At 42.2% G+C, this 13,190-nt stretch overlaps 1 protein-coding gene across 11 annotated transcripts in view; it reads left to right on the top strand.

Moving 5' to 3' along the window:
- kirrel3b (kirre like nephrin family adhesion molecule 3b) overlaps nt 1-5,116 on the top strand; it is a 157,217-nt gene extending 152,101 nt beyond the window's left edge. For all 11 annotated transcript variants that reach the window (XM_031860791.1, XM_031860794.1, XM_031860790.1 and 8 more), the window contains one exon: nt 2,259-5,116. In XM_031860791.1, coding sequence (XP_031716651.1) covers nt 2,259-2,720 — 462 coding nt within the window. In that variant the 3' untranslated portion in view covers nt 2,721-5,116. The remainder of the gene's footprint in view (nt 1-2,258) is intronic.
- The last annotated feature ends 8,074 nt before the right edge of the window (nt 5,117-13,190 follow it).

Here is a 13,190-nt window from a genome sequence, read left to right as displayed (position 1 = left end):
ATATATATATATATAAGGAGAAAGGAGGAAAGTTGAGTCTCAGGAGACAACACAAAGACAAACCGTTGAGGGTAAACGCTCTAGTTGGCAACATATTATTTACTAACCTGAAGAAATTCAATAAGAGGCTCATCTTGCTATGTTAACCCCTTTGGGTCACTGTGTTAATCTCAATGATGTAGTCTTAACAACCAGCCCCAGTATGCAGCTGGCACCAACACATGTTCTATCAGCATGTGAGACAAAGCGAGTACACAAAGTGTGAGTCAGAGCCCAGCTTCGACCCCTCTGGGGACCGGTAACAAACGACGACACTGCTATATTCAGAAACTCTATATATGAGTCTGACCCCATAGATACTCCATCTACTCTTTTATCAGTGACATCCGCTCTGTGTTGACATCCTTTGATATCAATAGTCCTGCTCCATAAACCTTTCGGAGCCTTTCGGTTCTTTGCATTGAAAAAAAGACTAAAATGGTGGTCAGATTCAACTAAATGGGTCTTATTATGTGACGCCAGGATTCAATGAATAGACCATAATAAAACTGACTCTACTGCTATTTATAGCTGTCTCCCCATTTACATGGCAATGAATGGATCAGTCTGTACAGATGAGGCACTTTGCATTCAGTTCTCCCATTGCACATGAAAGAGCCCTTTGCCACTTGTACCAATAAATGATACGCATGCAATTTGGCAGATTGTAGATTCGTGTTTAAAGCCCCTTTTAACTCATATAAAGGACACCTTGTGTGCATCAATCTACTTTTATAAAGCAACCTGTACAATTACAATGACTATAGATTACTACTGTACAAGGTTCTATTGAAAGTAGTAAATGATTCATTTTTTGCAGCTGTTACACAATTCTTTGTGCCGATGTCAAGTATTATGTTTTCGGCTTGGCCTGTCCAGTTCATTCTTTCGAACACAATATCTAAGGAACCTCGGGTGGGACGTCACAGACGTCCACTTGGACTCAAGGGTGATCTGTCAAAGGTCACTGTGACCTGTCAAAACACTTCCGAAATACATCAGAAATACACTGCGGTCTGTCTTTAAACCTTATATACATCAAAAAAACCTCACTGTAATGTGTTTCCACATCCTGCTCTTTTGCAAGAGAAATAATGACAATGTACAAGTTGCTGCTAAAGTTATTCCAATATGTGAAAGTGTTTGCTATCCCTTAAGAAGACCCTTGGTGCTTTCTATGTAAATGCATTTGAAAATCAAGCACGGTGGATTTTCTCAGTGGGTGTTTATTCCACCTATGACCTGCATTGTTGCCTGCAGCACTGTCGATGAATGCTCACACTGCAGTTTATATTCAACAAAGATGATATCACCATTCTGACCTGACATGTCCATTCAGACTCTGCAACATACCGGAGCTAATCAGTGCCACGGAAGCAAATGCTGGCCTGTTCATTAGTCCTTTTGTCCGTTGGCTCCCTGGAGTGTGCTTCTGTTTGCGTGCTTACCTGCTCCCTCTGGGGCTGGATTTTTTGATCCTAGTTAATGACAGCGACAGGCGAGAGCAGAGGGGGGACTGAACAAGAGATGAAGGCCAGACACAAACAATCTCCCTGTCTTCGGTCTGATAATGACGAGCATAACGAGAATCCTCTCAGGTTCTCTCTCTCTCATTTCCCCATTATGAGCATTCTTCCTTTGGGATTTGCCACCATGCTCACTATGCTTGACATTCACATACATTCACAAGAGAACATGACAACACTCATGCTCTAAATGGACCCTTAGCAACAGCACGGTGCCTGCAGCTTAGCAGACAAACAGCACAGCTGTAGCCTCAGAAGCCATTTCAGTGCAAACATGAAATCATAGACACTACAATTCGTTCAGGTCCAATTAAAGCTGGTGTGTGCGTGAACTTTGCAGTGACACGTTGGATGCCCAACTATGAATCATCAAGGCCCGCCTAATTAACGAGAAACATGATTTTAAGGTTAGCGTGGGGGCTGAGTAAATCCTAGCACTAAGCTTCGCCACTGTTTTTTTGCTCCGCCTGTCTTCCTATTTATTCAGAATTTGGAAAGGTAATTACTGCCGGTTTGACCTTGGCCCCTATTGCGCCTTGAGAAAATAACACGTAAATGCACATTACCAAGAGGGTGTTTTTCTTTTTCCCCTCTTTGTCCTTTTTTAATTAGCTATTAGCTATAGCCTAGAAAAAAATGTAAAATATAAAACAATTATGTAATAATAGTCTTTTTTTCCTGGGTTTTCAATAGGACCCTACAAATGGCTACTACAGCGTCAATACCTTTAAGGAGCACCACACGCCGACCATGGCTGGGACTCAGTCTACTGAAGTGAGGAACCCCACCAACACAGGTACCCTGGGCAAGCAGCGGGTGCCAACGGGCATGTCCTTCACCAACATCTACTCCACTCTGGGAGCAGGTCCCAACCGTCTCTATGACTACAGCCAACGCTTCGTGCTGGGCATGGGCAGCAGCTCTATCGAGCTGTGCGAGCGGGAGTTCCAACGCGGCTCGCTCAGCGACTCCAGCTCTTTTATCGACACACAGTGTGACAGCAGCGTCAGCAGCTACAGTAAGCCGGAAGGCTACGTGCAGTTCGACAAAGACAGCAAGGCGTCGGCCTCCTCCTCCTCCCACTATTCCCAGTCCTCCTCGCAGAACTCAGACCTCACCCGGCCGCTCCAGAAGCGCATGCAGACCCACGTCTGACCACCAGGAGAGGGAGAGTGTTTGAACGGGGTGTAACAAGCAGCCGGGATTGTAAAACTGTGATAGGATCAGCTCCCACGAGCCACTAAAGTAACAACGTTACTGTCTCCTCTGGACACCTGGAGATGCCGGGGCCGGTTGGCTTTAATACACCGTGGGACTGGTTCAGACTTCTCAATGTCCCAAAAAGTGGATCAAGAAGCCTTATATTTCCCTCATGCTTAACTCATCAGCCACCTCCTTTATTTTAGCCCATAATCAGAATTGTGCCACAGAGAGGTTATTTGCCAACACAGAGACAGCAGTAGTTTTGAGTTTGAACATTCAATACTCGGTTTCTGCAGTGCAATCGCTAGCAGAGGGCAGGAATATGAAAAAATGCCTTGTGTGACAATCAGCTCTCCTGGCAAAGACCATTTTTGCCTTTTGAAGATTGTCATTCAGAAAAACTGAGATTGAAGTTGCGACTGCACTCAGTACGAACGTCATGATAATGAGTGCGAGCCAATGTCCTGCTGCTCTCTGGTAGATTGAAGCACAACAATGAATGTGCATGTGGTTTTTGGTTGTTAAAGCAATAACTCTTTCCTCTCCCCACCTTCCGTTCAAACACAGTATGTCAGGCTTGGCTTGTTGAAACCCATCTCCTGTGTGGGTGGTAGAAAACTTTCTCCATGTGCCCACAGACGTCTTCAACGTTTTAAAAGAGCAACTCTTTTTGTTTTTTTCCTCTCTGCAGCAGTATCTGGGCCACAGAGCTGGACAGATAAAGAGGGGCTGAGATCTCATTTTAAATCCCTGAGTCATTATTTTACTGTGACACAAAAAAAAAAAAATATCAGTGTATATACGTGACTGTAATTTCTTTTCTAGCATCTAATTTCTGACTCTGATTTCCCTCATGGAGGACTCTAAATGAGACATGAGCGCCTCTTCTTGTCCATATCTACTTTGCCTTGAGGGTCTGTTTGATCTGTGTCAATACAAACTTTGACTAAGCGAGATACACACACACACACGCTGTCAGCGCCTCTGCTGATAGGCAGAGGCATCCTCCATGGCACTACCGCACCGAATCCAGTTCCAAGGCGCGGTGCAGGAAAGCCCACAAACTGCAACATGCGTTGTACTTGTGAGGTCCTCCCGCTAACGCCGCAGATCATCAGCGAATACTCGCGGGTACCTGTTGAATGAAATGTAAACATTATATTTTAGCTGAGCTTCTTATTGTGTGGTTATCCAATTGATATTGTCAACATCACTGTTGACACTGGAGCTTAGTGCACCCTGACTGTATACCTACCTGTGATCATGCCGGTCATCAAGGGATATGTAGAGCATTTAGAAAATGTGTTCTATTTCGCTCTCTGCTTTTCTTTTTCTTTTCTTTTTGGGCTACTGTGGAGCTGATGGTGTTACACAGACTCGTTTCAAGTGCATCCTTTTATTTTGTTCCGTTCTGCACTGTATGTGACATGAATTAAATTGCATTGATGATTTAATCACTGACACGGTATTTGTTTTGGTCGAGAGTAGAGACAGTAGTGATTTCACCACACAAATGCTCATACTTGACGTAGAATTTCGAAGTCAGCTTGTTGTCCAGAGTGTTGATGTCGTGCATCGAGCATGTTTGGTGGCAGAAACAAAGACTGGGCAGTGTTGCTTTTTTTGCAGTACTGAAAACCGGGAATCCTAATGCAGATGTTTGCGCAGTGCAGATACTGTAAGGCAATTGGAGAAAAATATGTCTTTATTCTCAAATGGGACCACACACGGCACTATGCCAAGTTAACTTTGGACCTCAAAATAAGATTTGTTGTCTGCTGAAGCTGTGTTAAAGCAGGCCCTTTAATAGGTAAACATAAATCATTTCTGTTACAGCCGCGGTTACATAATACTTGATGTCCTATTTGATTTTAGCCATCAAAAGCGTAATTTTCCAGCCATGCTTTATAGAATCAGCTTGTTTGTTATTCGATCAGTTCTTTGAGGGGTAAAGAGGAGTTCCTGGAAAATAACAGCAGATTGCTACTGAAAAGAGTGGCTCGCAATGTCAGTGTCACTTCTGTTTTGTCAAATCAAACAAAAATGCGACCGAAAGTATACTAGGTTACAATATGTCTTATCTAATTAGGTTGTTTTTTCAGTATATCGAATTTGCGGAGCAGTCAACTAGGATGAAGTAAGCCAGAAACAAACTATAAGAAAACAGGCACAGCATTTCCAACAAAAGCAAGTTGTTGTAAGCACTTTATGTTTGATTATATTCAGGGCATTTGAATGGCGTTTCCACTTGAGTGGCAGTGGTTTCGGACTCTAATTTTACAAATGGATTGGCGCCCATTGTACAGCTTAAGACAAAAAGCTCTGTTTCAACGCTGATAATCCAGTTTGGCACTGAGCAGACTGTATATAAATCTCTAATGCTGTCTTGTATATCATTTTTCCTGGCTTTTCTTTCTCTCTCTCAGTCAGATTTCAGTATATTAGAGCTCCACCAATCCACATGGCATCAAAACTGTACGGCAGACAATATTTTTCTTTGTTTACCTTCCAAAAATGTCATCAACCTTACTTGTTTCTCATAAATTCCATGAAAGGCTTGTGTGAGCAGTTTCTCTTCCCCACAGATCTCACAGGGGAAAACTCACAATCTGTACACCGAGCACACGGGAGGCTATAGGATGAGAAGCTGAGCTTAGCTGGGACAGCTTTGAAGTGAGATGCAGTAAGAGGTTATTATACCTTCAGCCCTTCTGAGTGATGCCCCAGATGCACAGCAATATATTGCATGTGGCACCATGATGACTGTCAAGTTGGCCTCTGCCAATTTTAAATATATTTTACTCAGCAGTTATGAGTGCAGTATCAAATTCGTACCTTGATATTGGCAGGAGTCAATTACAGTGTGATCTACTTTGAACAGGACAGGATAGAGTTTTATTTTTTTTATTTTTGCATATTTTATGTATCATCTTACAACCACAGCTTATGAATTCAAACATGTTCACCTTCCAAAACTTTCAGACATTCAGCATGTCTCTCCCTCAAAACAAAACAAATGTACCATCCGCTCCAGTTCTACTTATCTGATGCCACTCCCGCACTGATCCAAACATAATGCATTTTCCCAGTCCAGAGAATCTGCACACTGCACAGCAAACAGATAAATATTTGATAGGCCAGCCTTCTGTCCCATCCCCCCAATGGCAGCAGCTACAGTGGGCACGCGAGTGCCACAGAATGCGAGGGCCGTGTCAGTCTTTGGGAATCACAGCCCATGTGGGGGACAAGGTCTGCCCTGCTCACCTGTGGACGCCACTCCGGCTGGTGCTGGCTGCGCCTGCTTGCCTGGCCACAAGCACCGCACAGATGCCAGGGCATAACAGATGAATAAACACAAAGACCAGAACAATTGCAAGGGGCTGCTGCCCTTTCCTGATAAAAAGAAAGCAACCTTTTCAGAGTGGAGGATGCAGGGTAGTCTATATTATTCAGAGATGCTAAAGACTGGCCTGCAGAGACGGAGGTTATGAGCGGTGTGAGGTGAAAACTTGTTGGTATAGGTGTTTGTAATGGCTTCTCTGCCCACTGGCTACATTTGTTTATGGCACCAAACTTTTAGCTTGGTCTGAATAAACTGGGGGAAAAAATGGATAAAGAAATGCTGAATATTAGTACTGCCAATATATCAACCAATGCCTGCAAAGGGTGGTTTCCATGAGGCTATTTGAAGTCTCTCTCATTGTACTAAAAGATAAATGTTACTGTCCATGATGGAACACACTAGGGAAGATGCCATTTGAAACATTGAATTGATTATAATATCCCTTTCTTTACTGTGTAAATGCTTTATATCACTCTGTTCCTCTCTTTCTCTCTCACTTCTTTGCTTTTCTACCAATCAATACCTTGTTAGTACTTTAATAACATACAACTAAGGAAAGGAAAAGGGGCCTGGACTAAATAGTATTTGCAAATAATCCTCAGTGTTTGCTTGAGCCTGCAGGGCACGCCAGGAGTCTGTGTGGTGTTGGTGTGCAGCATACAGTGTACGATAAGTCACAGAAGATTGAAAGAATCACAGTAAAGCATTTGGAAGTCAAATGAGCATGCTTCTCTCTGATTGGTCGAATGGTTCTGCACTCTAGATAAGGCAAACTAGTTTGCAAATACTACATGATCCAGGTCTGAAAAGGTACACGGTCATTTCGAGAGTTTGTATAAATAGTGAACCATAAGCATTATTGTAATGAAAAGACAACATGTAAATTTTCTGGGTAAACCACTATTTTCAGTCAGTGGTCCTCTGTATCTAAGAAAAAAAAAGAAAAATGGTTGTATTTTAACTGTACTGGTCTGTGAATCTATGATGCTTTTGCTCTGTATATTTGGAGAATAAAAATGATGTTTGAGTATGTGTTTATCTTGCACTGTTGTCTTTCACTGAGAATGAATGAGCAGATTGGAGAGGGAGATGCACATGGGACAACATACATCAACATGGTCATTCTCTCAGACATTCAGTGGGATATTTGTGGAGAATAAGAGGCCTCATTCACAAAATCTAAGCAATCAGTTCTGATCAGTGGTCTTATTTAGAGAGATTAGAAATGGTGTGTTTCAGTGTTACTCTGCTATACTGTACATTCTCTGTAAACATTGCCATTTTCTGTAATGACTAGCCTTTGTAAAAAAACAAAAACATAGCTAAACATTTAAAAGTTGAAATTTAAATAATACTACAACAAAGTTGATAATTAAGGGGACATTTTTAAATCTTTATTAGCCATAATGTCTATAACACCTTAACCTTCTTACCCCTAGCCCTATCTTTTTTCAAAAACATTGAAATAGCAATAAACACAATGATATACAGGTAGCTGTACAGGTAGATAAATGGAGAAGGCAAAGGTATCGCGTAGCTTTAAGAACCAGTCGGCTGAAAGTGAAAGTAGTTTCAGCCAATGGCGCCTTGCTCCTATCCCAGACGATTTTGTGGCTTAATGGTGGATTAAAATCACTCCAGGCATGTAAGTAACTAAACTCTGATGTTGTGGGTCAAAATAGCTTTAGTCCTTGGTGAAGTACTTTCACAAGAAGATAGGTTTTTGTCAGTGTGGTGGTAAAATGTGACGTTTGACATTTCAAAGTTTAACCTCATATCCCCCATTGACAACAGCCGCTGCGTGTTGTGCGAGGTACGTTCTGGTACATAAGAAAGCTCGGAATTTCTACTTTCCAGCGATACCAAGCGGGGTATTGTTTGTCACAACTTGTTCTTGTGTGTCCGAAGTTTACATCTGTGCGACTTTACTGTAAAAACCCTTCATAATAAGACATAGCTTGGACAGTGCACAATTGGTTTATGTATTCTTAAAGGTGAATATTTCCTAACTACATCATGGGTTGCTCCGGTACCCGGGGAGAACAGGAGGGCTACAAATATGTGATTTGCTGCAAACACAAAGAAACCAAGAACCAGTTTTACAAATACAATCAAAATGGACCTCCTATTGTCTGTTTGCTAAATACACTGCATGCTGTCTCTATGATTTCCCTGCTTCAATTTAACACACTAGCAATGAATAAAAAGAAACTAAACCAATTTGACAATCTTTATTTTATTGCTGCTTTTGCGCTCGTGTTGTGATTTGTCCTCAAAGTTAGCGCTGTTCAATCAATTAATAATAACTATGCCGTTCGACAGTCAGACATAAGACCCACTAACTGTATATCTGCACCGCTGACAAATTCCAATTTGATGTGTGTAGGTGTTGTTTTGAATGCAGCTCCTTACAGCGTCCTGTGATGTGCACCAATTACATCGCGTTAGAGAGAAAGAATGAGGAGGAAACTGAGAGGATGCTGAATACGGGGTGTAGCCTACAGGAATAGTGGCGCAACAATAGAAACCATCTCACAGTCACATGCCTGACTCCTCCATCACTAACAATCAGTCATGCAGTCGGCCACTGATCAACTCCTCCGCTTTTTGTGCCGGGCTCAAGCGTACTTTTACTGTATTTTCTAGAAAGTGGGCTGTTTATTCACTTCTCCCTCTGATCTTTCCCTCGGTCGTCAGCAGATTCGCACAATTACATTTACACACAGTCCTTTAATCCAATAATAGGACCATTGCAGTCTTCCTCCAAATTAAATGAACTCACATAAACACCTCAGCTTGTCTCGAGCACTGGCTCCAATCCTACAGAACTGAAACTTTAAAGTGATTTGAATTCCCTCATGCATAGAGTCAATACAATGCAAGGGCAATTACTCTTTTGCTGGACTAATCCACTTGCAGCCTGCATTAGAAGAAAAAAGGTAAGCATTTCACTGCAACACATCAAACCAGCACCCAGACAGACAAAGAACTCGCTGTAGGTTGCCTCAAAGCAAGTGCTATAACCAGTCTGATCTTGATATTTAGACTCCATCTGCTAGCAACACGACTTCCCTGGAAAAGCTCCCCATGCTGAATATAAAAAATGCTTGTGTTGTGCAAACATTATACAAACAGCACCATTTGTGATGGATTTGACTAATCATGGGGATCCAGCTCATTACTAAACAGATCTAGGCCAGACATTTGCTGACAATATTGCTTTAAACACTCTCATTGGAACTAGTTATTGGAAGGCACTTATCCTTCATTCCCGCGCATCCAGACAAAGTAGAAAGCTTGCCGAGCTCCCCATGGGCCTCACCTCTTCCAAGAGATACAGCGCTGTTCCAAAATGATACACAAATGACTCTGCATCCTTTCAAATGAGTAGTAACGGCCGGCTACTCTGTCATGAATTACCTCGGCAGATGATTGCATTTGGAATCCAATTTCACAAAGGCACAAATTTAGAGCGAATGGCAGACTAAGCATTTGGTGCACCGACGCACTCTGTTACAAGATTATCTACAGGCAGGTATTTACACGGCGAGAGAGAGAGAGAAAGAGGCAGCAGGTACAGAGTGAACAGGCTGAACAGCACATGTGAAGCCATTAAAATCCCTCCAAGAAAGCTAACAGGATTTTGTCGAGGTCATTATATCGCTGTGTGTGTTGGCCAACATTTACACTAAGACTAGAATTGTCTCTCTGGTATGACAGTCTCACTGGGTTTTCAGTCAATCTTGTTTATGGTCTGTAAACTATAAACCATATGCTCTCATAGCGAGCTGGAAAGTTAGTTGAGTGACATGTTGAAGAAAAACTCCACACTGCTGCTTCCTTGATGCAATTGACTATGAAATGCCTCCTTTATAGTCATTTGTTTATTAGAGACAGCTGTTTCAGCAGAAAACTCACTCAGCCAGCATCTGTCTCTTAGAGAAATGTGGAAATCGTGAGAGGATAAATAAGAATATATAACATTTCATCCATTAGCTGCACATAAGACAGGAGTAGTATTTGGAAAGAAAACACTCAAAATAAGTTATATGCATCTTTATTGCATTTTTGGAGGTCTAGTTTTACACCTGGACATGGCTCTTTGATCAACGACTTGGTAAATCTTTCACACCAGGCAGGTTTGTAGCATTTGAGCCGACATAGCTTCCGGATGCCTGCTCTCAGCAGTGCTGCATTAATTAAAGACGGGGTGGTTCTGTCTGTGATTCAGACATCCATGTGAAGTGCTCTGCTAACTAAAAGATAGGTATTTTTAACATCGCAAAGTATTTTCTTTTCTAAAGACATTTAATTATAATGAACTCTTAAATCACAACACGGGCGTTATTTAATTAAATAGCACCTTCATCCGACTCCTCAGCAGATGTAGCTTGAAAAAGATCAAATGATTTACCACACGTTGTTATCTTGCTGTGTGAATTTCAATCAACTAAATTCCATTAGAGAGTAATACATGTTTTCACGCTGGAAACTTGCAGGTGTACACTATAAATGTTAACTGCAAAGTACATCCCCACTGTAAACACACTTTATCCTTGGATTTGCCCTTTTTCTTTCCTTCCACAAAGTTCCCGTACTAGATGCTTAGTCCACCGTTGAAGTATTATTAAAGAGCCGCTCCTTGCCAGCTCCTAGGGGGTAAATAAAACAGAAAATCCCGTGGCCTTGTGAGGGCACTGAAAATCGACCGGGGTGACGCAATGTTTTTTCTACCGTAGGAATGTGGATTTAAAGTTGGTTAGGATAAATAAATCTCCCCCCTGATTACAAGGCGGCTGCAGAGTCAATCCCAGGGAGCATCTTAAATGAATTATTGATCCCATGACCTTTCCCTGTGTTAAGGTATGCTCTTGTTTGTTCCAGCGCTGTTGACCGGACTCACACTGTGGGCAGTTTGAGTTGATCAAATATTAGCTTTCCTTATTAGACTGTTAATTATACTGGGTGTATTTGCACACTATTATCACATAGTGAGGCATGGGATGTGGGCATGTATCATTAAACACGCCTCAGTATGCACGCAGACGTGTCTGTGTGTCTGTTTGTGTGCGTGTGTGTGCGTCTGAACTCTTACTTTTTGATTTATGGTCAAATTGACTGAAAGGATGTTTTTAGCAACCTCATTGACGCAGTGTCCTTGACATTTGAGCGGAAAAAAAGTCAGCATACATTCTTTTAAAGTTGTTGCGTAACATATATTTGACTTTTGATTATATTCTCCATCATGTTTGACAGGGCTTGTTGACAGAGAATCTTTTGAATCGGGTCCTATTGTGCCGATTTAGTGGAGAGAAATGTCAACCAGTTAATCCTCTGCCAGTTATGCTGTGATAGATGTATCTTCTATACCTGCTTTAATTTAATCTCTGGCGTGTTGACATTTTGAAAATGTAGACAGACTGAAGTATATAAATTGTCAGAGGTTGGTATAAGAAAAGAAGCGTGGCCAATTGTGAAGCAAATTGGACGTGTGCACAAAACAATCATCATTTTCCCAATTAAGGTTGGGTCTGCACTTCAGTGGTGAGGGCTCTTTCTCATGGTTGAAGCTCTTAAATTGCTTTTCATTTGGAGCGCATTCAAAACAAATGGAACAGACGTGACATTTGGAGTGCAAGCCTCCCTTCTATTGCTAGTCCATTCGTCAGACTCATTTTTTGGAGTTGGAAGCATACAAGAAAGTGTTAGCTTGTATGAATATTAGTAACACATGGACAGTGGACACAGATATTTTCTCAGAGAATAGCATGATCAGTTGTTTTGGCAGCTTGGGACTTGGCTGTTTTGAAACCCAAGCTTATCTAGTTAATTCCTGTAAATCATGATGAAACATTGTTTATTGCATTTTGATGAAAGACAGTGATGACCTTTATTTTCAGTTAATCCACTGAAATAAAATAACTAAACTCTATCCCAAAGCTAGAATATAGAAAAAAAAGACCTTGGTCTCTGATGTTATCACGAGAGAGGGGCTTGAGTAGCTTCAATGATAAAGAATAAAAGATTAAGTTTTGTTTTGCTGTTGATCAGCTTGAGATGGAACTGTTTGCACAAATATTGACTCAACGCCCATAGTGTATTTCATAGATAAACTATTTTGGAGTTGGTTACTTTTCGTACTCTCTGAAGTATTGATGCACAATTCATAACGAACACAACACATTCGATGGAAGATGCTCTTGCGGAGGAAGTCCGATGAAACTCTCAGTTGAAGTTTATTCAAAGCTGATTTTTCTTTTTGACACAAACAATGCCAAGATTCTCTTTTGTGTGTGTGAAAAGAAAAAAACATTTGACGTGACAATGCCAGAGCGCGAACAGCCAAACAACGACACGACACAACAGCATGCCGAAGGTTAAGAGAAAGACGTCAATAGCTGCAAAGCTGCATACGTACTTAGGGAAATAATAACGGAGAGGTGTAAAAAGAAAAAAAAAAGAGAGAGAAAGCCAAAGATGGTCAGCAGTAGATCTCGGCATGGTTTCATACTGTGCGTGACGGGAAGAGGTGGGTGAGTGAAGCGCACACAAGTGTCACAGACACTCTCGCAGCCTTAGATGACTGGCAGTAGGCAGATGGCTTCCTTCACGCAGAGCCACAAGATGAGAAGGGTAAAAGAAAGAGACAGAGGAGAGGTGCCGACCCTCACACACACACACACACACTCTCTCTTCAACCCCTAACGATGCTGGCCCCACCCCAACCCACTGCTTGGCTGAACGAGCTCCCCACATGGTGCCCGTTGCACAGCTGCTGGCGCTGACGTGACTCACGATGCCATGTTTCCATGTTTCCGCCTGCTGGATGGTAACAACGGGGGGGTCATGTGTGTCTGTGTAGAAGGGGCACATTGGGAGTGTAAAATGGGTCAGGGATAAGAGTAGCCAAGGCCTCACAGTGGGGCGGGTTTGGAAATGTGGGTCGGGCCAGGCCCCTTCTGCCCCAACGATTCACCCCGAAGCGTGAGGTCCAGCGGAGGGTGTAATAATGCCTTAATTGTGCCATGGATGGGAGTTATTGAGTTATTCACACAAGTGCAGAGGGAGGGGGGGGGGGG

Source organism: Anarrhichthys ocellatus, unplaced genomic scaffold (assembly GCF_004355925.1).
Source record: "Anarrhichthys ocellatus isolate YVR2014 unplaced genomic scaffold, GSC_Weel_1.0 scaffold24, whole genome shotgun sequence".
NCBI lineage: Eukaryota > Metazoa > Chordata > Actinopteri > Perciformes > Anarhichadidae > Anarrhichthys > Anarrhichthys ocellatus.
This window is presented reverse-complemented; position numbering and strand designations above follow the sequence as displayed.